Genomic DNA, 26,788 nt, shown 5'->3' with positions numbered 1-26,788 from the left:
GGGGGGAGGGGGGTTGGGGGGGTGGGGTTATTATGGACATTGGGGAGGGTATGCGCTATGGTGAGTGCAGTGAAGTGTATAAACCTGGCGATTCACAGACCTGTACCCCTGGGGAAAAAAATATGTTTATAAAAAATAAAATTAAAAAAAAAAAAAACTCAATCTAGTAGGCAATATTGTTTTACAGTTGCAACTCTATTTTAATTTAACCTTTTAAATATGGAAGTTGGCAGTAAGGATTTAAAGCCTCGAAGATTTCATGCAAAACTATATGAAAACTCCATTAAAAATATGACAAGAATCAAAAATTCACAAAAGAAATGCAAATGACTGTTGTACTTAATCTCACAAGTAAAGAAACAGTTATCAATTACAAGACACTAGTTTCAACCTATCAACTTAGCATAAGTTGATAATAGTATTAAATACTGGTGATAATGCGATACATGTTTCAGCTATTCAGAAGAGCATCAAAAACCCTAGAACATGTCTGCTTTACTAGTCAATAACTTCCCTTTTAGGAATTTCACTTTTATGCATGCAACAAATATTTAGTGATTATCTATTTTGTCCCAGCCACTGTGTCATGTGTTTAGAAATGAACAAGCCATCAAAACATAGATCCTTGTCTTTAAGGAAATTATAATGTAAAGAAATAACATAAGGGCTACCAGAAATGTGACCAATTTATACACAAAGATGTTCATCACAGAGTTAGAAATTGGGGAGAAAAAACAATATAGGAAAATCCTGTTTGCCTAATATTAGAAAAATATTTAATACATTATAGTATATGGTTAACTGACATATGGCCAATAAAAATGGCATTTTTGAAGAATATTCAAAGACACAGTAAAATACTAATAGCCTAATTTCAAAAGTTAAAATGCGGCTCTAACACCCAATCACAATTTTGAAGAAAAACATAAGTGGAAAAAAGACTAGAAGGAAACAAAAAATGTTAGCAGAAATCAACTGGCAGCAGGCTTATGGGTGCTTTATTTTTTATTATCTATCCCATTCCATAATTTTAAGTGTTATTGTGCCATATCACACATTTCACAATCAGGAGGAGAAACATGGAGCATGAAAATTTAAAATAAGGTCAGGTAGTGAATCTAAGACAAGAGGAATGAATAATAAAGGATGGGAAAAGATGCTGCTAAATGAAAAAGTATATTAATCCTGAAAGACTACACAAATTCTGAGGCAACTGATTACATACACATGTCAATTTAATTATTGGACTAATGTAAACACGGAAACAGAGAGAGGACAGTTGTCACTCATCTTACTCTAACCACAAGTTGTCAGAGAAGCAACAGATCAGATACCCCCAAAAGTGCACACTGTAATAAAATCATATTTTTTTCCTCTAAGTCAGAGATAAGAGTACTAATTGTTTCAAATAGCTCAAAGGTTCTCCAGAGTCTATCTGAGGCCCATACAGGTCACAACATAAACATGTAAAAACACAAAATTAAATTTTAATCTCATTTGGAATATGGCTTTTAAAAGATCTGGCTTTTTGCTATTGTCGGTGAAATTGATCCAACTGAAATCTAAATCAATATTACGTTACTCTCTTAAAATCAAAGTGAGTAACTAATCACAACTGTTTTATAATTTACCATGATAGCGAAGGTTTGTGTGATGTCTCTCTCTGAAAACAGTAATAAATGCTGGCTGATAAGCTACTTTACACGACTTTCAAATAAATTACGTCACGTAACCCTTTGAAAATAATAATTTTTATAAAACTAAAAATATCATTTGTACCTGAAAATTTATTTAATGGATCCTTACTTCCATTTGCTTCTGCTCCTACACGCTTGAACTGCTGTACAATGGCATTTAATTCAGAAGAGCGCTGAGAGATTCTATGTTCAGCTATTCGAAGACGTTCTTTCAAGGCAAGAAACTCTCGTTGATAAGCAATCAGTTTTTCTAGAAGCAAAACCAGAAGTTTTTAATGTATTTAAAAAAAACAAAACTGTAAGAATAGAATTTTTACAGTCACATTTTTCCAGAAAGATATTCATTTGTGTATTGCTACAGAACTGAAAATAAAAAAGAGCCCCAACCAGTTATATATAACAAAGCCTGCACTAATGTAATGCTCCTTTTTTTTCTTAGCATTAGAAAGCAATTTTTTTTCCCCCCTGAGGCTTTAAACTTTTTTTTTTGTTGTTTAAGTTCAAGTTAGTAAACATAGAGTGTATTACTAGTTTCAGGGGTAGAATTTAGTGATCCTGGTCAGTTGCATATCACACCCAGTGCTCATTACATCAAGTGCCCTCCTTAATGCCCATCACCCAGTTACACCCACCCACCTCCCCTCCAGCAACCCTCAGTTTGTTCCCTAAAGTTAAGAGTTTCTTACGGTTTGTCTCCCTCTCTGTTTTTATCTTACTTTTCCTTTCCTTCCCCTATGTTCATCTGTTGCTCTTCATATCTGTAAGAATGCAAGCGCTTTCATCTTAGCACTTAACAATGGAAAGACAGGGATAAAAGGATGAAAGTTTTTAGAATTAACACTTCAAGCATAATACTAACATCATTTCTCAAAAGGTTCAAACAACTATAAAGACCTTATTTGTGGGGTGCCTGGGTGGCTCAGTTGGTGAAGCATCTGCCTTCAGCTTGGGTTATGATCCCGGGATCCTGGGATCGAGCCCCGCGTGGAGCCCCACATCGCATTGTGCTCCCTGCTCAGCAGGGAGCCTGCTTCTCCCTCTCCCTCTACCTCTGCCTGCCTCTCTGCTTGCTTGTGCTCTGTCAAATAAATAAAATCTTAAAAAAGAAGAAGACCTTATTTGTATTAAGAGAGAGATAAAGTATTGAAACTGATGATAATATATCTAATAATAAATTACCATTTATAGCATAATCATATATTTCCATAGGCCATTTCCTCTGTACTTCCTATTCTGCCAAGATTTCCCTAGGCCAGACTTTGGCCAAATTCCTAAAATAAAAACTCCTAAAAACTCTACTAGGCAGATGTAAAATCAACTGAGATGACCCCCGTTAAAAATCATCCTTTTTTAATTTGAGAGAATCAAAGGTCAGGAAAACCTGGTCTAGTAAATAAAAGTGGATTTTATGAGGATAAATGTAGGCATTGAAACAACCGGCTCAGAGAGACAAAGCGCAGAGTGAGAAGAGCCCTAAGGACAGAACCTGACATAGAAATCTAAGGGATGGTGGGAGAAAAAGCATTCATTAATCACGATCAGCAATGCTGAAAGATAGCTGAGGCTATGGGAGTAGGAGGAGTAACTTCCACAACCTCATTAAACTAAGAGAAACCCTAACAATGGTTTTCAACTTCTGTATCAAGTTAGGTAGGCTACTATTTTGACATCTAAACAAAACACACTTCAGAAAGACTACTTTTTACTTAATATTATTATCTCGGCTTTATTCAAGGATAGACTCAATAAGAAACAGACTTACAAAAAATAAATCTGCATGTTTCATAAAGCTAGTCTTAAAAACAGGCAATTACGTTCTTCTTTGTCCCTTACACAAAAGCCCACACAGTAAACATCTCTTCAGAATTTTGTGGCAGGGGGAAAAAAAAAGTCTACCCTGCTTAACTGTCATTCTTCCTTATATTGAACAATGACAGGCATGTAAACAGCTGTATTGCCCCTTAACTTGCTGGCTTTAGGAGGGAAGGAACGACAAAGCAGGCTGTAATTAGGTCAGACATAAAGGGAGTTTCCAGGTAACCAGCAAGGTCCTAATGACTGACCTGGGTAGTGGCCCAATAAAATTCATTATTATGCATTCATAGTTTAGGCACTTGTCCATATGTATAAACTCATTAAATAAAAGAAATGTCAAAAAAGATGCTATTCACAAACACGAAACTATCAACAATTATATTCTAACAAAAACAGTAACAATTGTAACAAGAGATACCCAAGATTCATGTGATGAAAACTACAAACCCCTTACTGACACCTGTAAGAGTAAATGAAATCATTGCTTAATCCTAAGTGAGAAGTCTCAAACTTGTAAAATAATTATAATAATAAAATAAATTTAAAAATAAAAATGAATTCTACCCTAAGTTAAATAATAAATTCAGTTCAATACCTTTCAAATAAATAATGAAACTTCTTTGGAATATGACTTTTCTATATGTGATCCTAAAATTCACCTAGAGGAGAGAATCTGTTTAAAGAGGGAAAAAAGGGCACCTGGGCGGCTCAGTGGGTTAAGCATCTGCCTTTGGCTCAGGTCATGATCTCAGGGTCCTGGAATCGAGCCCCACACTGGGCTCTCTGCTCAGCAGGGAGCCTGCTTCCCCCTATCTCTGCCTGCCTCTCTGCCTACTTGTGATCTTGTCTGTCAAATAAATAAATAAAATAAAGAGAAAAAAAAATAATAAAGGGGAACTCGCTCTGAGATCAGAAAACACTGGAAGTCTATAGAAATTAAAACACTGTGGACTGCCAGGTCCAGAAAGCGTGGACAAGAGCCGATTACACCAAGCAGGCGGTGTCCAAAATCAACACTAGTGAACAGTCCTTTCAGTTCTTCCCTTTCAGCAAGTTAAAATCCTCTCGCGAACAGTCACGCAGTGCTGAGATTGTGGTTTCTTGACACCACCCACCCAAAAGAGAATTAGAACTCTCTGGAGGATAAGTTTAAGATGAACCTGAAACAATCTGGTATAAAATAAGAAAACGCTGTTTAAAAAACACCACCACCACCACCACCACCACCACAGGACTTGCTAAAAGGGCACAGCAAGGTACCTGAGGGGCTCCTGACCAAATCCTGGACAAATTTAAGCACAAAACAAATACTGATAGTAACAGATGAGGGAAATGGGTTTCTTTATAGCAGGATGCCAACTAGTAAATGAAGAAGGAATGATTAATGTTGGAAAAATCACCATTTCGCAGCTATCAGAGAAATAACTGATTCAGGCAAAAATCAAAAATGGATGCTTAGACCAGCAGGTGAGAGTGTGCTGATGAAAGGGCTATGTATGTCACCTCAGAGTATCTCCCCAAAAAGTGCTCATTACTTACAAAGGGAAAAATATGCTTACGTTACCATGGAGAAACCTGGTAGATACTTTGCTTAAGTGATCAAAGTTCCCATCAGCAACCAGAAAACGGACATGACATGCCTGCTGATGTGAGGCACAGAGGACACACCTTATCCTTGTGGCATTCCTGCCAAAAGTACATAATCTGAATCTAATCTCAAGGAAACATCAGACGCATCCAAACTGAGAGACAAGGTACAAAATAAAAAGCTCGTACTATAAAAAAAAAAAAAAAAAAGTCACCAGTCATCGAAGACAAAAGGCTCGTGAGGAACTGCCACAGATGAAGAGACTGAAGGAGCCATGAAAACTCAATGCAAAACACAGTCCTGGGCAGAAACCTGGACCAGAAAAGCTAAACCCTACAAAGAACATTACTGGGGGAAAAATAACAGAATATAGGCTAAAGACAAGATACTATGCCAAAGTTAAATTTCCTAAGTTAGATTCTCATACTGAAGTATTTTACAGAATTCCTTGTTCCTAGGAAATAAATATTAAATTAGTTAGGGATTAAAAAGCATGATTTCTGTAATTTATACCCAAATAGTGCTGAAAAGAAACAAATTATCTCAGAGAGGTGACAGAGACAAAATAGTCATAAGAGGTGAGATCTATAAAGTCATTTTGTGCTGCCCTTGTAACTCTTCTTCATTTGAAACTTAAAAAAAAATTTTTTTTTTTTTAAATTAGGACTAGAAGGCATACAGGTTAGGTCTTTTAGCAGCGCTGGATTGGGTGGGATATGGACCTGAAAGCAGTCTCTGTGTCCTTCTATGCATTTTCTTGGTACTTTCTTGAAACCACTTTCCCAAAGGAAGCTTTTGGCCAGCTTCACCAAATAGGGAGAGTAACCATTACAGCCAGAGAAATGTCCCCAGCCCTTACTCCAAAACACTGATCTGCTTTGAGGTGGCCAGGCCATGCTCCTGAAAAGATCCCTTGGGCCCATGGAGTACTGGATAAAGCCCTAAGTATTTCCTGTCAGCCCAGATGCTAGTGCTGCTGTTAGCCCAAAGTCCACAGCTATGAGAGGGCTCTAAATGGATCATTTCCCATCTCTCACATCCATCCTTGGTTTCTAACTCCATATTTCTATATTAAAAGGGTTCTCTCCAGACATCACAGCAAGTCTGTACTCCATCTAGAATGCCAGGTCAATGAATTAAAGTATGCGTGGTAAAGCCCTTAGCTAGACCTGCCAGGATACCACAGAACACTATTGGCTCCTCTCAACAGAGAAGAGTTATATATAATTTCCCCACAGCCCCCCTTGGAATGCAGTCTATCCTCTGTCATCTACCCAAACACAGGCTCACTAGTGATTTCTAGAATTTTCTCTACCTATATTTCCCATAGTATTATGCTGCTCCCTTAAGGAGAGTGATAGATCATCCCAGATCAAACTAGTGATCACATGTTTGACGATTCTCTGTTTCAACATTAGTAACATAATTCTTATTTTTGCTTTTCTTTAATCACTTAAATCAGTTTCTACTGGGGGATTGGGAGGAAACTGTGTGGGAACTCATACTATCATCTTACTAGGAAATGTCTAGTTTTGTTTGTTTTGTTTTTATTGTAGACCGAATCTAACTTTTTTTAATTGTAGAAAATTATATATCCAGATGAGACAATGAAAGTACAAATCATGCTGCATGAACCTAAGACTCTGAAACATACAAAATTTCCAAAGAAATCACTTTAATTCCTTCCAAGCAAATAATCAAGCCAGTTTTCCAGGGAAAAGTGTACCTATGGTTCCTCAAAGACTTATCAGGTTGACCCATATGAAACTGCTGATATTTGATCATTTTTTACAAAAATGTCAATTTCATGTGGTTCAAAAATTTAAAAAAAACAGCTTTGGACCCAACAATTTAATTTAAAAATGCATGAATATAGATGAAAAATTAACAAAAATAAAAACTAATACCCAATATGTAATATATAAAAACAGAACAAAAAATTTCATTTTTCAAGCAACAGTACTTCTTTATTAGCAAGATGTGGGGGACACTACTGAATTCTATGAGCTACCATTAAAAACCAGCTTTTTATATTAAAACTAAAATTACCAAAAATTAAACCCACTTTTAAATTTTATTTTAAAATATATTAAACAATAAAATTCTGACACTGAGAAGAATGTTGATAAATAGCCTGGTCTACCCCTCTGTCCTTTAGTACTACAACAAACCATTTCACACAGATAAATATTTAAATATATAGATAGATAGATAGATAGATAGATAGAAAGGAGGAGATCCCTCAGAAATAGATTCCACAATTTAACAAGCTTTACTTTTCAGGAAGTCATGGCCTTTGAAAAACATTTCACTTCATATTCATCATTCTTAGACAACCATTTTTTTTTAAAAAAGAAGGCCCAGATGAAATTATGGGCAGTTTCTCATTTAAAAATCTCTTAAAAAAATAAAAGAACTGCTGGGGAGGGTATGTGCTATGGTGAGTGCTGTGAAGTGTGTAAACCTGGCGATTCACAGACCTGTACCCCTGGGGCTAATAATACATTATATGTTAATTAAAAAAAAAAAGAACTGGATTCAGAAAGGGTTTAGAAGAACTAGTCTAGAAAAGCCAAAAGACAAGTGAGCAGGACTCTAAATGACACAGGTTGAATGGGATTTGAACAGACAATTCTAATTAGAACGGATATAGCTAAAAGTTACAAACAAGATGAGGTATCTCATTCTCTAATGTTCCTGTGCCTAAGAACCACCTGGAAGAGATTGTTAAAACAAAATTCTGGACCCCCACCTCCAGAGATTTTAATTCAGTAGGTATGACATGGTGCTTAAGAATTTTTAAACAAGCAGGGCAACCTGGGTGGCTCAGTTGGTTAAGAGTCTGACTCTTAATTTTGGGTAAGATCATGATCTCAGGGGTGTGATGTTGAGCCCCATGTCAGGCTCCATGCTGGGCATGGGACCTGGGCAAGATTCTCTTTCTCCCTCTGCCCCTGCCCCACGCTTCTTAAATTTTTTTTTCAAACAAGCTCCAAGGTGAAGCTTAGACATCAGTGAGCAGCACTAAGGTAACCAATACTGACCTCAAACTAGGTCTAGACTGAAGCAGCCGGGAAATCTGTATAGCTCTGCTCTACTCTCTACTAGCTGCTTCTCCTCTCTCTGGCTTACATGTTAAAGGATCCAGGGACAGAAGGTTCTGGACATAATCCTCAAGATTACATTTGGAGCACAGAGGGATTTCAAAACATCCAGTGGACACCTATTTCTAAAGTCTGCTTAAGAATTATGAAGAATTATCAAAATCATTCCTTGTTTCTGGAATATTCCACTCAGGATCCATCATACAAGCATGGATTAGAAAAGACCAGCATCCTTTTAAACTCAAAAGGGAAAATGTGGTTCATAGATATACAGAACCATATACTGCATTTAAAATAAAACAATGAATAAAATTCCTTTGTTCTCTTACATAATCTTTTCACTATGCTTACAAAACAGAATTCCAACTAGTGAATGAATACCACCAGACAAGCTACAGTTGAGAAGTGTTCTAGAATAAAATCACTATTTGCAAGTTGTCCCCTAAGAAATATAATCATTAACAATGTCATTTAAAAGAGACTTCCAGGTAGAGGTTTAATAAGTTAAAATTTATCCACTGACCTTATAAAGCACAATCCCTTAAGATAATCAAATGATGCTGCATATACCTGTTACAACAGACTCCTAGAAATATTTTCTTAATCTAAATAGCTACAAATAATTTTCTTTGAGTTCTCTGAGGACAGGGAAATCGCTTCTTAGCAATTATCCTGAAGTCCCAAATTCCATTATCATAGTGAAAGGAGATGGAAAAACAGTAAACTACATAACTTAGGATAATGCTTACTATACTATACTTAGCCATATGTTTATAACCATTCTTTCCTTTCAAAATATATCAACAATGACTTTATCAAACCCAATTTTTAAAAATTCAACAAGCTATAAGGAGCTCAGAGTAAATATTAGACAGTTACGAACTCTTTTCCCTGAGAACTTAAACTTATGAGCAGATGCTTTTCCAAAGAAGTGCTTTGTCCCCAAAGGAAAAATTGTATTCTAGAAGATAGAATAGTATGTCTTTTCCCATGAAGAATCGCTCAAAACAGGGCGGGCGTTATATTCTACATTAGAATCATCTTTATTTAAAACGCAGAATACTGGGCACCTGGGTGGCTCAGTGCGTTAAGCCTCTGCCTTTGGCTCAGGTCATGATCTCAGGGTCCTGAGACCAAGACCCACGTCGGGCTCTCTGCTCAGCGGGGAGCCTGCTTCCCCACCGCCACCCCGCTCCCTGCCTGTCTCTATGCCTACTTGTGATCTCTCTCTGTCAAATAAATAAAATCTTAAAAAAAAAAAAAAAAAGGGCAGAACACTGACTATTAGCCAATCCTTCACTATGAATTAGCCCTACCAACAAACATCATGTCCCCCTTCTGTAGCTCACTAGATCTGGTTATTTCTTTTATGATCTATTTCATGCTTTCTTCTTCCCTCTTTACTTTCCTCTTATTTCTTATTTTCCACCTTTCTCCCGTAACACTCTTCAGCAAAACCCTTTTCAAATTCTTCTGTGTTTCTTTCTGGACTTCTCATTTTCACCCACAAACTTCATATCTCGCACCTCTTTCTTCTTTCATTTTATTCACACTACCCACCCCCTCATCTACCCTGCAATATCCCCACCTTTTCTGCTGTGTTTGTTTTAAATTACTGAGGACTTTTTTCTCCAATTGACATAAGCAGTCCACTTGCCTGGAGACATTAATTTTGCCGTCTTTTGTCTCACTGAAAACAATTGAGAATTTAGGATTTTTCCTTCTTGGAACCACAATGGCAAAAAAAAAAAAAAAGTAAATTAGCAAGAAAACATTTCACAATTACTCGATAAATCAGAAAATAGATGTGGAGACAAGTAATATCACTCTAAACTCCAATAATGTTGGTGAAATTGATTATAAAAGTGAAATCTCAGACTATGACTCTCCAGATGATAATATCATCAATGAATTTCATCAAGTTCAAGATCAAGGCTTCTAGTTACAGATCAAAACAGAGATGCCCCTAGCCCTCCCACTAAGTATAATAAAAACCCTGTACATTACATATTACAACTACAAAGAAGACTCAAAGTAGAGAGAAGAAGGCAGGCAGAAGTGACAGTGGAACCTAAGGAACAACACAACAGTGAGTTCTCCGAGTCTCTTCTTTTTGCTTCGTATATTCCAGATTGAGTACTGGAGAAGCCAGCATCATGGAAACACCACAGGAGCACACAAAAACACCCCAAGAAAAACTTGCTCTCTCCAGACAAAAGACTAAGGATGGAGCAACCTAGCAAGAGGGAAAACTTTTAGACAATAAACACTATATTTCTGACCAAACACCATGAAAACAACCACGGTCCCATCTCCACGCCACTGGCAAAAGCCAACCATAGAGTCTAGACCTTCACCATTGTCCAATTGTAACAAGGTCACAAACACACACACACAAACACACACACACACGGATGATATCAGAAAAGACTGTGTGCAGGGCATCTGGGTGGTATAATCAGTTGAGCATCCAACTCTTGATTTCAGCGCAGGTCATGATCTCAAGCTCATGAGATCGAGCCCCACAATAGCCTCCAAGCTCAGCACAGAGTCTGCTTCAGATTCTCTCTCTCTGCCCCTCATGCTCGCTTTCTCTCTAAAATAAATAAACTCTTAAAAAGAAAAAAAAAAAGGGAAAAGACTGTGTGAAGAGTAGGACTTACATTATCCTTCAACAGTAATGTGCCCCCCCCCGCCCCACAAATGCTTATCAGTAGACACCACACAGAAAACAGTTGACAGGGTATTTCCTCCTCTGCCAGCCAAACTTAGTGTCATCAGATGACTGATAGGGAACCAATCTCCCACCTCTGCAACAAAAATAAGGAGGAGCCCCTTCCCACCTGGTATCAACAGAGGCCAAGTAAGGAAGATGGATTTCTACCTCAGGCATTAATAAGGTGGCACTCCACCTTTGCCTCCAAATAAAAAATCAGTGTCAGAAAAGATCAGCTAAGGGGCATCTGGGTGGCTCAATCAGTTAAGCATCTGAGTTCAGCTCAGGTCATGATCTCAGGGCTCTGAAATCAAGCCCTACATCAGGCTCCCCACTCATGTGGGGAATCTGCTTCTGTCTCTTCCTCTGCCCCTCTCCTGGCTCATGATCTGTCTCTCTCTCAAATAAATAAAATCTAAAAAAAAAAAAAAAAGAAAAGAAAGAAAGAATGAAGGCCAGCTAAGACAGACAACTTAAACAAGACCCAGAGTCTCATAACATAATACCCAAAATGCCCTGGATAGCTGAAAATCACCCATCATACTAAGAATCAGGAAATCTCAAGCTGAGAGAGAAAAGACAATCAGTAAATGCCAACACCAAGATGACACAGATGTTGGAGTTATCTGACAAAGATTTTTTTAATTTTAATTTTTAAAATTTTTTTATTAACATATAATGTATTATTAGCCCCAGGGGTACAGGTCTATGAATCACCAGGTTTACACACTTCACAGCACTCACCATAGCACATACCTTCCCCAATGTCCATAACCCCACCACCCTGATAAAAATTTTAAAGCAGCCATCATAAAAATGTTTCAATGGGCAAATTTTTAAAAAAATGAAAAACCTATGCAAAGAAATCAAAGACAGAAGTTATAGAAACAAATGAAAATTTTACAACAGAAAATACCATAACTGAAATTTTAAAAATTTAATGTATGGACTGAATAGCAGAATGGAAAAGAAGAAAATGTCAGTGAATCTTGAGAAAGACAACCAAAATTGCCCCCCACTCTGAATAACAAAGAGAAAACAGACCAGAAAAAAAAACATTCTCAGGAACCTTTGAAACTATAACAAATGATCTGAGATCTAACATTCTTGTCAACAGAAATCCAGAAGGAAAAGATAAAGAGAATAGGCTGGGAAAAGCAGTAGAAAAAATAATGGCTAAAATTTCCCAAATTTGGCAAAAGATGTAAACACACATAAAGATGTAAGAAGCTAAGAAAATAACAAAAAGATAAACCCAAAGAAACCTATGCCAAGAAACAACATAAATGAACTTCAGAAAATTAGAGACAAAAAAAAAGAAAAAAAAAATTGAAGGCAGCCAGAGAGAGATGACACATTACAGTGGAAAAAAATAATAATAATTCGAGTAACAGATTTCTCCTCAGAAATCATGGCAGCCAGAAAAAGATGGCATGACATTTTTCAAGTACTGGGGGAGGGGTTTGGGGAGGGGGTGGGGTGGGGGAGCAGCAGCGGGTGGAGGCAGGGAAGAAAAAAAAAAAGAACTATCAACCCCAAATTCCACACCTGGCAAAACTATCAAATAAGACATTCTCAAAGGAAAACCAATGGAAATTTTCATCAGCAAACTGATCCTTAAAAAATGGCTAAAAGGAAGTTCTTGAAATGGAAAGGATAAAAGAAGGAATCTTGCAATACCAGGAAAGAAAGAACCGAAAGAGCAAAAACAGGATAAATACAGGGGCACCTGGGTGGCTCAGTCTTTTTTTTTTTTTTTTTAAGATTTTATTTATTTATTTGACAGACAGAGATCACAAATAGGCAGAGAAGCAGGCAGAGAGAGAGGAGGAAGCAGGCTCCCTGCCGAGCAGAGAGCTCGATGTGGGGCTCGATCCCCGGACCTTGGGATCATGACTTGAACCAAAGGCAGAGGCTTTAACCCATTGAGCCACCCAGGCACCCCAGTGGCTCAGTCTTTAAGCAGCTGCTTTTGGCTCGGGTCATGATCCTGGGGTCCTGGGATGAGTCCCACATCAGGCTCCCTTCTTGGTGGGAGGCCTGCTTCTCCCTCTCCCACTCCCCCTGCTTGTGTTCCCTCTCTGGTTGTCACTCTCTCTGTCAAATAAATAAATAAAATCTTAAAAAAAATAGGATAAACACAATGAGGTTGCCAAATTATGTTTGGTGGCTGAATCAAAAGTATAACATTATCTACATACATTCTCAATGTAGAGAAAATATTTTAAAATAATTATAAACTATGGAGGGTAAAGGGCTTTAAAGGATGTAAGTTTCCATACCGCACTTAAACTGATAAAATGCCAACAGCAGTAAACTGTCATGCCTATATATATATCTCACACCTAGAGCTACCAGTAAAATATCTGTATGAAGGGATACACTCAAACCACTACAGATAAATAATAATGCTGTTTTTTAAATATTCAAACAACCCTTAAGCTGTTAGGAAAATAGAGAAACAACAAAAAAAGAGGGACTAGTGAATAAAAATAAAATGACAAGACTTTATAAAGCCTAACATCACTAATCATATTAAATGCTAATAGTCTAAAAATACCAGATAAAAGAGATTGACAGAATGGATTAAAAATACATAATCCAGGGGTGCTTGGGTGGTGCAGTCAGTTAAATGCCCGACTCTTGGTTTCAGCTCAGGTTCTGATCTCAGGGTTGTGGGATCAAGCCCCACATAGGGCTCCACATGCAGCAGGGAGTCTGCTATGACTCACTCTCTCTCTCCCTCTTCCTCCACCCCCCCCCCAAAAAATAAGAATAAAATCTTAAAAAAATAATCCAATTATATGCTCTCTATTCCATACCATGGAATGTCACTCAGAAATTAAAAGGAACACAGGGTGCCTGGGTGGCTCAGTCCATTAAGCATCTGCCTTCAGCTCAGGTTGCTATCCCAGGGTCCTGGGATCCAGCAGAGCCTTGGGCTTCCCACTGATCAAGGAGTCTGCTTCTCCTTCTACCCTTCTTCCTTATTATGTGTGCTCACTCTCTCCCACTCTCTCTCAAATAAATGAACAAAATCTTAAAAAATAAAAATAAAAAAGCACAAACTACTGAAACACCCAACAACTTGGATGGTCTTCAATTACAGTGAGCGAAAAACAAACTGTAGTAGGTCACATACTGTGTGATTCTATTTGTGTAACATTTTCAACATAACAAAGTTATAGTAAGGAGTAACAGATCAGTGGTTTTCAAGAGTCAGGGAGGTAGGCAGGAGCATGGGTGACAATAAAGGGGTAGCACAAAGGAGATCTTTATGGTGATAAAATTGTTCTTTACCCTATGGTGGTGGTAGTTACGAGAAACTGTACAAGTGATAATATGGCAGAGAACTATACACACCCATAGTACCAATGTCTATTTCCCATTTTGGCATTGTACAGTACACATATATAACTTATAACAAGTAACCATTAGAGAGAAATGGGTGAAGGTTACATTGTATCCCTCTGTACCATCTGCAGCTACCTGTAATTCTCTAATTTTAAATAGTCTTCTAAAAAGTAAAACAAAAAAGAACCAATGGATGAACAATAATTTCTAAGGACAAAAAGGAAACATCATTTTCATCCAGTTAGTCATATAACTGGACAGACATCCTCACAAGATCTGCCATAAAAAGCGAGAACATCCTGTTTTGCTAAAAGGATGAATGACGGTCTTCTCTTGTCTAGCATGTATGTATGCAACAACATTTACTGGATTAGTTCATAAGCAGACAAATGGTAAAGGCTAATGCACACACAAAAGTCATTAAAAAGACATGATGCAGAAATGGAAAGACTTAACTGGCTTCATCATTCTGTTGTTCATCAATTTAATAATGAAAATGTTTTGCAATTAAGAAGCAAATAAGACAGCCATCTTCTCCTTCAACAAAATTATCAGCTGCAAAAGTTTCCATAAGTTTTGTGTTTGGATGATTCAAGTGCAAAAGAACTAGAAGTAATGAGGAGTTAAACCTATTACAGATGTATTTAAAACCAAGAATTACAATTTATAAGCAGGGTGTGTTCCAGGTTCATGCACGACAGTCGATGAGCAGTTAGCTGTGTTCAAAGGACACTGCCCATTTCAATTTGTATACCTACCAAACCAGAAAAATGTGCAAATATTTGGCTTTCCTAAATTTAAATTATTAAAATTTACAATAAAGTTGTTTTTCCCTACCAGACTTTATTTTTATTTCTGTATTATTTGTAACATTACAATAAAAATTAATGAAGGTTGCTCACTGGACCCAGATGATAAACAATGATAAAAATCCAAATTTACTGTATGATAATATCATAATAAAATGATAAAACATTCTTTTTTCCTGGTAAAATGAGGCCTTTTAGACTGATTTTAAGGAAACTGCCACTTCCATCAACAGTTCATTGCTTCCCACACCACTTAAGGCAAAACTCAGTGTTTGGTGTTTCTACTCTAGAATCACGCTGCGGAAGGGTGGAAAGGCTCAGAGAGTCCAGAAAGGATCTCATGATTCAGTCCATTCTAACAAAGTGACCTATCAGGGTAACAGCTCATCCACACTCTAATCCGACTCTACACCTCTTTCATCTAATGACCTACGGGCACAAAGAGAGGATGGCCCCATTCCTACAGATATCAGAGGTTGTAGTTGCTACAAAAAACACACACCCTGAAGTTCTCATTCACAGGCTGAGCAGACTTCTCAAAAATGCCTTAGGCCCTTCCTGAAGCTTTTCCTACGTTGTGAAATTTCACCACATTTGCCCACCTTGCTAATCTATCCTTGCTTCTTTACACAGATGCCTCTGTAAACCTTCATTTTATCCTTCACCTGGATGAATATAACGGTTAGAATGTAACGGTCCTTGGTGCCTTCTGGTATTCATCTCCAACTATTTTCTTGGATGATCACATAGCTTACCTTCCAAGCTGGAAAAACTTAAGTGACTCCCAACTTAACTCTCCAACATTATCTCTAATGTCACTTAGAATTATTTCTTGCTTCAACATTACCAACATTTTGGGTCTCTCCAAACCCAGTACAAGTTTTAACCCTCTCTGTGCATGCTGTCTGCTCATCAGACCTACCCTTCTCTTTCTTCGTTTGTGAAATTCCAATCATCCTTCAAAATATTCCTTGGTCGTCTTCCCTATGAAGCTTTCTTTGACCTCTGTCCTCTGTTTAGCTCCTCTTTATCTTTTTTTTTTTTTTTTTAATGATTTACTTAGGGGGAGAGGGAGAGCAGCAGACTGCCCACTGAGCATGAAACCCAATACTGGACTCGATCTCACAATCCTGAGATCATGAGCTGAGCTGAAATCAAGAGTTGGATGCTTATCCAACTGTGCCTCCTCTTTATCTTAATTACACTCCTATTTTATACCTACTACACTGTACTATAATTACATATATATCTCCTTTTCCCTATTAAAGTGTGAGTTCCAGGATGGCAAATATGTCAGGAATTCCCAGGACCACACCCAGGTTCACTGATTCAATAGAAGGACTCACAGTACTCAGCATACAGTCATATAAGCAAAGGGAAAACGCACATGGGTAGAAATCTGGAGGAAACCACGTACAAGCATCCAGGTCTTCTCCCAGTGGAGTAATACAGGACACACTTAGTTCCTCCAGCAATGAATTCTGACAACACATGCAAAGTGTCATCTACCAGTAAAGCTCACTAGAGACTCAGTGCCCACTGCTGTTACTGGAGGCTAGTCTTGTAGGCAAGTTCTGCCTAGCACATACCAAAATTCCAGACTTTAAGAAGGAAAGCAGATGTTCAGCATAAACTAAATTGCTTGTACAAATAATTCAGGCACAATAAGCCACTCTTATCACGTAGGCTAAGTTTTATATCAGTGTTTACCAGCCAAGTTCGCAGTTGGGAGCCAAGAGGTCCAGCATTGCAAGCAGGCCTTTCTAATGATAAGCAGTCCCAGCTCTGTTGTTAACTCTCTTTGCAGCAGGAATCACATTTTATATTTTTTCCCCCTAAATGTCAATGACTTGTAGAATGCTACGTAATTAGCAGCTATGCCAGTGAACTGCAAATCCTCTTAAATTAAAAAAAAATAAGAAACTGATGTTTAAAACTGTATGTATAAAACTTGTCATAGACTTATTTACATGGTTAAGCTAATGATGGTAATTATATAATCGAATGTTTTGGACCCACTAAAAACCATGACACAGGAAACATCTGTGATATATTAAGCAAAAATGTAGGTTATACATTATGCCTGATATGATACCAATTACATTTATATTTAGTAGAGTAGCTCTCAAGCTTTTTGGTCTCAGAACTCTTTCACAGTCTTCAAAATTACAGGACCCCAAAGACCTTTTGTTTATGTAAATTATATCTATCTATATTTACCATATTAGAAATCAAAACCAATCAACATGTAAAATATTTAAAACTATTTTAAAAACAATAAACCCTTTAAATGTTAACATAAATAATATATTTTACCAAAAAATAACTATTTTCTAAAACAAAAATTTAGTAGAGTGACATATGCCCAAATCTCTCTAATGTCTGGATTAACAAAAATATAGCTGAATTCTCATAGCTGCTTCTGCTATTTCTTTTGAGAATGAAAAAGGCAATAACCAAATAACTTATCAGTACTTCTCCAAGAATAGTCTTGACTTCGTGAACCTCCTGAAAAGGTCCCAGGAATCCTCAAGTCCTTGAACCACACTGTGAGAACCACCAGTCCAGAAAAATGAAAGAAAATATACCAAAAATGTTACCAACATAGTTCTACCTGCTAGATTCCATTGACTAGCATTCTATTTCGGATTTCTGTGCATATTTATATTCTATTAAATAAGACTGACCTGAGAGCTTTTTTTTTTTTTAATGCTATTCTTTTCCACTACCGGTTTAAGGGTACAACGTACTTTATCCATGTACTTCATTAAACAATGGAGCCTAGAGCTGGACAATTACTCATATCCCCAAAGCTTGGCTGGCAGTCTTTCGAAAGCACCACAAAAAATTCAGTTAGCTAATGTTCTGTAATAATCCAGTGTTCTCAATTTAGTCCTCCTCTAATATGTCAACCATGAATAATATCCTTTCAGAGTTAAGAATACGTCAAGCATAGATTTCCACACAACCTCTGAGCACAGCACATGCTTAAGCAGCCTTCCAACCTAGAAAAATTAGATTAAGAAAATGTTTTAGGAAATGGATGGTAGCCAACGAAGCTGAACATAAAATAATGCCAAACCAAGCCCAAGGGATAAATCTGCCGACTTTAATATGTAAGTAAGAAAGGTGACTGGCCTACCTGGTAGAATTTAGGTCTATATTCTAGCCCCTCTTCAGATTCTGTTTTAAAATTAGGTCCTTATTTATAATGCCTCAGATATTAAAGAATTCTCCCTCCCTCTCTTTTTTTTTAGAAATTCATATGGCAAAAACTTTGTCATGATTTTATGTGTATATATTTAGAGCCTGAAGAACCTTAGGTGTAATGGGTCTCAAGCCTGCCTACAAATCAGAATCACCTGACAGAACATTTTAAGAAATGCCCAGAGGACTTCTAACTTCTACCATAACAGACTGAGAAGGCCCACAGAAACTCTTCACTAGAACTGAAAGCTTGCCAAATGAGTCAAAAAAAAAAACCAACTATTTCAGCGCTCTGGAAATCAACCGGAGACATACAACAAATGGTTTATTCGTGAAAACACTGTACTTTGAGTAAGAACAGAGTTAAGCATGTGACTTTTTTTTTTTTTTTTTGCCAGGAACTGCCTTCATCCCTCCTCAGCTCTAACACTTCAGAAGTTCAAAAAGGCAGGGGGAGGCCTTGAAACCAACAGATTCTCTGTCACGGGGGTGGAGGGGGCTCACTTGATTTGGAGTGTGGGTCAAAGTGGCAATCTCTGAGGCAAATGAATGGGAGGGTCAGCATCTCCGCCAGCCTGAGGCTACTATGCTATAGGGAACAGGCAATGGACAGGCAGAGCAGCCAGAAGACTTCACGAGAAGTTCCAGAGAGTGAGACAGCAAGAGGGAGCTTAAAAAACTCTTCACAGCTCAGGTTGAGTGGAGGCTATAAGCACACACAGCAGAGACCAGAGCAGGCCCAGGCCACCCACACACGTTTGGCTGACAGAAACCATGCACACACACAGAGGAAGTGACTTTCTAGAGACAAGAGGAAAGTAAAGCCAAGGCACACCTGAGAATGGTCTCAAGTATGACCACTCCCCAAGTACCTGTCCCCAGAGAATGGAGGTCTTACCAGCTCAAACTGTTTGACTACAACCCCTGACCAATCTTTGGCTGAACACTATTCTATGTGCTTAAAAATAAGAACAAATCAAAAGTGTAGAGAGATTATCAGTAGCCACATACTGTGGGAAAGATGGATTTTGGAGAGTTAGTCCAGTCAAGTTACTGAACAAATAAGGAAGCAAAACCACCAGCAGCTTCAGGGATAAAATTTTAAAAGAATCTACGTTGCATCAATATATTACCTAAAATAGACAGTAGTCAACAAATATTTACAAGACGTACAAAGAAAAAAGAAAGTGTGACCTGTACTCAGGGGGAAAAAAATTAAAAGCAGTCCATAGAAATGTTCTCTGAGTGTTCCCAGATGTTGGATTTAATAGATAAAGTCTTCAAAACAGCTACTAGAAGAGAACTAAATAAAACCACACTTAGAGAATTAAAGGCAAGTGTGATAAAACTGATGTAATGAGTAGAGAAAATAAAGGGGTAGAAATTATAAAACAAAGCGGATATTCTGGAGTTGAGGGTCAACCCCACATTTCTGATGACAGAACCCATGACCTTGAAGTTAGATCATTAGAAATTATCCAGTCTGAAGAGAGAAAGAAGATTGAAGAAAGCTGAGCTATCACCAAGCATACTCAAGAGAGGAGAGAGAAAAAGTGATAGAAAAAATATGTGGAAAAGTAATGGCTTTCCACAAACTAGAAATAGAGGGGAACTTCCTTAACATGAGAAAGAATATCAACAAAAATCTCCAGCTAATACCACACTTAATGAGAAAACTAGATGCTCTCCTAGTAAAAACAGGAGCAAGGCAAGGATGCCTGCTCATACCACTCCTATTCAATATCATATGGGAAGTCCTGAATGATGCAATAAAGCAAGGCAAAGAAATAAAAAGTATATAGTTTGGGAAGAAAAACAAAACTTTGTTTGCAAAGGACACTGTCTACATGGCACATTCCAAAGGTTGACCAAAAAACTCCTGGAACTAATAAGCAATTATAGCAAGGTTTCAAGATACAAGGTTAGTATACAAAAACCAAGTGCCTTCTTATACACTGGTAATAAACAACAGATTTGAAATTAAAGACACAATACCATTTACATTAGCATTCCCCAAAATTAAATACTAGGCTATACATCTAATAGAATATGTATAGGATCTACATGCAGAAAAACCACAAAACTCTGCTGAAAGAAATTAAAGAAGATCTGAGTAGATATTTCATGAGGTCTTTTCCTCCCAATTTAATCTAGAGGGGAAAAAAAAAATCAATAAAGCCAACAGTTAGTTCTTTGTAAAAATCTTCCCCCCCACCAAAACAAGCAAACAAAAAACCCAGGTTCTGATGGTAGTATCCATGGTTGCTTCATCAGAAATTAGCATTATTCCAGGAGCTCCTGGCTGGCTCAGTAAGTAGAGAATGCAACTCTTGATCTCAGGGTTGTGAATTTGAGCCCCATCTGGCGCATAGAAATTACTTATAAAAAAATAAATAAAATCTTTAAAAAAGAAATTAATTAATAAACCATGTTAGCAGAATAAAAGACCAAAAAAACCACAAATTTTAACAGATGCATTAAAAGCATTTGACAAAATCCAGCACTCATTTATGATTAGAAAAAAACCTGTAATTCACACCATATCTAATAGGAACAGGGCAAGGATATTCATTCATATCACCCTGTTTTTTAATAAGCTCCATGCCCACCATGGAGTCCAACATAAGGCTTGAACTTGTAACCTTCATGATTAAGACCTGAGCTGAAATCAAGAGTCAGATGCCTCACCAACTGAACCGCCCAGGCAACCCCATTCATATCACTTTTATTCAGTGTTGCATTGGAGTTTCTAGCCAGTACAATAAAGAAAAGGGGAGGAGGATGGAGGGGAGGGGGGAAAGGAGACAGAAGAAGGAATATAAATTTTTCAAGCTTCTAAAGGGGAAGGACAAACAGGTATACCAAAAACAGGAGGACTTATCTCAACCACACCGACTGCGACAATACAATACAGGCATGTCTTAAAAATTCAAAGGAAACATATTTTTCAGATTAAATTACTTTATCCAGCCATTTAATTTAGTGTGAAACTAGAATTTAAAAATATTCAAAAGCATGTAACTAGTCAGGAAGCTACTAGAGAAGGCGCTCCAGCAAAGCAAAGGAAAAAGTCAAGAAAGAGAAAAAACTCAGGATCTGAACATGTAAGCTCAAAAGGGAGGCAAAGGGAACTCCCAGGATAATAAAGGACAGAGTTTCAGGAAGAAACTAACTGGAAAGAAAATAAAACAAAATGACAATCAAAACACGATCAAAATTGACATGCATAAAATTATACAAAAGAAGATTGAGACAACTACTAACACCAGGAAAAACAGAAAGTTGTACAATGAAGGAAAGGTCCAATACCTGACTCAAAAGTAAGATATATTTACTTGGTCCCAATAATGCAAATATGGAGTAATGATTTAGCTAAAAATTGCCAAGTAACCATACTGGAAGAATGAGAATGAAAAAGGGAGTAAGAGCTAAACATTCACCTGTAATAGGAAGTCCACAGAAGGTATCTTAAAAAAAAAAAAATCATAAATAACAGATATATATAATTTACAAATCTGGAAGTATCAAAAAGAACAGCCAAAAGTACTAAAAATAGCTCCTTCTAGGAACTGAGACTGGAAGAGTATAGAAAAATGAAGCTGGACCCCATTCTTTCAATACACCCTTTTAGTATTATCCGTTATTTTTTAACTATGAGCATATCACACTTTCATAAAAATGATACTTAATTTAAATGCACAAAACACACAAACAGATAGTAATACCATGGCTTTAACTGAAGAGCCTAGAAAACAGAACCAGACGATCCACCCTGTTTAATAAGAATACAATGAGAAACAACCACGGAAGAGTCATGATCACAGAACTCAGGGAACGGACCTGGAAAGAGAGTGGAGAGGAAATACTGGCAGGAGGCTGAGGGTATTTCTGTCCTGACTTCCAAGACCAGCTCGTGGCCATCACGGAGCACAGGAGAAATGCTGGAAAGGAGGTCCCAGGAAGGGTCAAAAGGACAGCTGGAGATCATGGGAGTGCTAAGGCATTTAAGCCAGAATCTGTGGGATAGGCAAGGCTGTGGCAAAGAGGGTGAGGAGAGGAACATTTGCAAAAGTAAAAAAAAGGCAACACTTTTGGGTTCACATCAGGTGCTCAGGATGGTTATAACGTAGGAGATGAAGACGAGCTAAATCCTGGAGAGCACAGAGACGCCAGGATTAGAAATGAGAGCTGTACATAAAATTGGTCTGTCCTCATCTCACACAACCTCTCAGCAGCATTCCACATGACTGACCGCTTTTCTCCTTCTTGAAACACTTCCATTGATTTCTTTGGTATCACAATTTTCTAACATTCCTCCTACTTCACCAACTGCTTCTCCTCCTCTACTTGACCTCAGAGATGGAGTCTGACAGGGCTCAATCCTGTAAGTTCTCTCATGCATTCCTGTGACTTTAAATTTCACCTGTACGCCAATAATACCAAAATGTGTATCTCCAGCTCTGGCATCTCAAATTAATCACAGAACTCTTAATGCCCATCACTGCTCTGCACTCTACACTGACTTTGTGTTCTTTCGACATGCCAAGCTTTATTCTTCTTTTTTAGAAGATTTTATTTATTTATTTGACAGAGAGAGAGCACGAGTAGGGGGAGCAGCAGGGTAGAGGGAGAAGCAGGCTCCCCACCGAGCAGAGCGCCCAATGTGGGGCTCGATCCCAGGACCCTGGGATCATGACCTGAGCTGAAGGCAGATGTTTAACTGACTGAGCCACTCAGGTGCCCCAATGCTAAGCTCCTTCTTACTTCAGGACTTTCATACCTGCTATTCCTACTGCTAAGACTTCTCTTCACTCTACTTCTCTGGTCTCATTTAAATTAACCGTCACCCCCTCAGAGAGGCCTTCTCTGACTACCTGTATTAGCCCTCATTCCCACCTCTGGCATTCTCACATTAGCCTGTCTTACCGTCAGTATTCATTGCTATTCAAAATAGTCTAGCCTGTTCAGTTGCTCAGTTATTATTGGGTAACTTCCTCCCCACACCCTTAGCATCTCTGTAAATAGGTGATATCCTTGTTGTCACAGAGCCTATCTCATTCACAACTATATCGCAGGTGCCCAGTGAAACAGGACCTTATATATGCTCAATAAACACTAGGTAAATGAATGATTTAATGAAGCTAAAGAGAGGGAAAGGACCAGTATGAAGAAAGCTACTTACAAATCCACTAGCATTATGCCCATAAACCCCCATTAGCCTATAACTAAAAAGATTAGTGTATTTCCCTCAAGTGTATCTCCCTCTAATTCACTACTATAGCAGCTGAAGCACTGAGACAGTTTAGCATATTAACTTCTAGACAGTCCACCAAAAGAGCAGGGAAATACAACACACATGCAAGAAGAAACTTTCTTTAAGGAAGGTGAAAGGAGGACATCTTAGAGTGTCTTATTTCTACTTTATCTCTAATCTTAGTTTTCTGATAAGGAAGTCCAGGTTATCTTACCTCCTTGCATCCAGTTGGTTCAGAAAGGGCACAACTCATTTCCCCTGAGAAGAGGGTTTATTAACCTTCTAGATCTTAATCAGCACCCTCAAGGATAACAGACTTTCATGACTGCTTCAGCAAATGCTTGCTACCACCTCAGGAAATGCTTCCCCTCTCCTCACGGTTTATACTCCATTCTTAAGGCATTCATTGCAATCCTGTGTGGGTTCCACGTGTTTAATACAACGGAATGTGCATTCCCTCTCAAGCAGGCAGGCTCACAATGATTCTGAATGATGCTTCTAGATCACGGAACTTCACTTCCCAGCACTCCTGAATCAGTTTCCCTGTTTTGCCCAAACATGGCCAGTCACTATCACAGTCTTTCACTTCACTAATAGGGTGACTACATATTTATTTACCTTTGCTCGGGGCTGTTGAAATTTATAGCTATTACCCCAGCATAACTGTTAATTGCACTTGCTTTACTCTCAAGTGGCCCACATTGGACACAGTATCACTCTAACTGCAGAGGAAATAAATAATGTCCAATGAACTTATCTATAGTCACACAATGGTGATGTGATCATAGAACAGTCTGAATTTAATGAAAATCAACTAACATTCCCATTACTAGATATCAAGAACCAAGTGCACCCAAACATTGAAAATGAGAACTACAATGTGGATGTTGAAGAAACTGATCATAACATAGAGGTTTTGATGTCGTGTCCTAACCATTATCTACCATGTATGTAGGGACAAAAAAGTCACATCTGCTGTGCCATGACCTGAACTCTAAAAGGCAAACTTCTGAAGGAACAAGGACAAAAATGTTATATACCTAGTTTAGAAGAACTTGGACCAGAATCTTGCTGGGAGCTAGAGAACAGAAAGGTATGAGAAGCTACTATAGTGTAGACATCAGTGAAAATGATGGAGTAGGGCTTTCCAGGGTGCCCTCCCCACTGGAAACAGTAAAATAATGTGAGTAAAAAAAAACCCAAGATGTTTTTATGCATACAGAATAATGCCTGCATGATACTATTACATATATAGCATAATGGTATCTGTGTAAACATTTTAAAACACACACATATACAGATATGCATATACAATTATGGGGCTGACAAATATAAATTCATGTATTAAAAAATGGATTAGAAGAATACACAAACAGGGGCACCTGGGGTGGCTCAGTTGACCAAGCATCTGACTCTTGGTTTCAGCTCAGTGATCTCAGGGTCATGAGACTGAGCCCACATCATGCTCCACAGAGAGTCTGCTTGAGATTTTCTCTCTCTCCCTCTGCCCTTCCCCCAACTCAGGCATGCACCTGTGTTCATTCTCTCTCTCTCTAATAAATAAATAAGTAGATCTTAAAAAAAAAAAAAAAAACAAGTTCATGATCTAGGCTAAATCCTAGTTCATTTTTGCTGGCTACTAGCAATCACTGCTTCTTCTTACAAGTATTCACTGTGGAGAGCCTGGGTGGCTGAGTCAGTTGGGAGGCGGACTCTTGATTCTCTCTCAGGACATGATCTCAGGGTCCTGGAATTGAGACCCCTGTTGGGCTCTGCACTCAGCAGGGAGTCTGCTTCAGGATTCTCCCTTCTCTCTGCCCCTCCTCCCCCACTCACTGATGCTCTCTAAAATAAATAAATCTTTAAAAAAAAACAAACAAACCGAAAATAAGTAAATAAATAAATAAGCAAGCAAGCATTCATGGTCATGAAGCATATTGCCACAAATGCCAAGCTCTGTAATTAGCAATACCCACCTTCTTTTCCTTTAAAATAAAAAAAAAAAGAAAAAAAAACAACCCTGTTGGCCTGCACTTTGCCTTGTAGCATTTTTCCCAATCTTTAAAATTGCCCCACGATCATTACCAGTAGAATGAAAATTAAAATTAAAAACATAAACAAAAAAAGCCTCCACAGAGCTCAAGTGACTTTTCCAAAATCAAGAAGGAAGCTACAAGGGAACCAAGGAAGGTCTCTAGACTCATTTCTCCTAAACGATAACACTGCCATTATTCCTCAGGGAAAGAAAACCATGAGCAGCATCTTTTTAATAACCTCTACACCCACCCTGTCTTTTACTTCTGGAAAGAGATCAAATCCTATTAATTCCTGAGTAACACTGGTCATTTACAATCACTGGAGTTCTTTCTGGATCTTCTCTATGACTTCCAAATAGTTAAAACATCTGCTACAAGTCAAAAATTCTACACATTTGATGTTGTATCTGACCCGCAATAGAACTCACTCCTAGAAAATGGTTTCAAAGTAACTTAAGTTCCATACTGCAAAACTACATTTTCTAACTACCAATAAAAATGTTGCCTTAGGTTTACCTTAATCGTTAACTATATTATAGCTCAAAATATATAGTAGTCAGGCCTATCTCTTCATCTGTGATTTCCTCAATGTCAAGGTTATTTCAGTGAGCACAACTGACAATGGTCTGATTTTTCATTCATAATATACCAAATTTGTGATAGTCATTGATAGTGTTTTATTTTAACCAAAGCCACCAGATTTATAACTGTCTTTCTCTACATCGAAGCAATAAACCTAAATTCCTAAAGACTAATATTCTATACATTTCTGAGCCCCCCAAAAAAGATTATGCCATTCTAAACTATTACGCACATTTAGGAAGACACTTTAACAGCTATAATCAACAACAAAACAAAAATCCATCATGACTCAAGTTAACACAGACTTCTGCCAGAAATAGTAGCAACCAATAATATAGACATTTCAATTTCAAGATAACTTTGCTAGGGTATACAACAGATCATTTGATGACTTAAGTATCCTCTAACTAATGGCAGGGTGAACTAACTTTTTAACCTAGAAACAATCAAGGTAAAATAGATTTCTGCTAACTTTACTGAAAACTGAAACCTCATACTTAAAAAAATAAAAAGGTAACATCAACAGATAGGGCTAGAATATGATTAAATACTAGCAAAGGAAATATTGTTTTAGAAAAAGCACATGAAAAAGTCACGTTAGGTGACCAACAAAACAAGACTTGCCA

The 26,788-nt window shown here is 37.8% G+C and overlaps 1 protein-coding gene across 1 annotated transcript in view; it reads right to left on the bottom strand.

Annotated features, from left to right (window-relative positions):
* MGAT4A (alpha-1,3-mannosyl-glycoprotein 4-beta-N-acetylglucosaminyltransferase A) overlaps nucleotides 1-26,788 on the bottom strand; it is a 115,653-nt gene that overhangs the window by 70,586 nt on the left and 18,279 nt on the right. The window contains exon 3 of the mRNA XM_032877706.1: nucleotides 1,724-1,947. Within this exon, the coding sequence (XP_032733597.1) occupies nucleotides 1,724-1,947 (224 nt within the window). The remainder of the gene's footprint in view (nucleotides 1-1,723; nucleotides 1,948-26,788) is intronic.

This window comes from Lontra canadensis, unplaced genomic scaffold (genome assembly GCF_010015895.1).
Source record: "Lontra canadensis isolate GAN:19392208 unplaced genomic scaffold, GSC_riverotter_1.0 scaffold61, whole genome shotgun sequence".
NCBI classification, from domain to species: domain Eukaryota; kingdom Metazoa; phylum Chordata; class Mammalia; order Carnivora; family Mustelidae; genus Lontra; species Lontra canadensis.
Note: the sequence above shows the minus strand (reverse complement) of the source record. Positions and strands in the feature narration are given on the sequence as shown.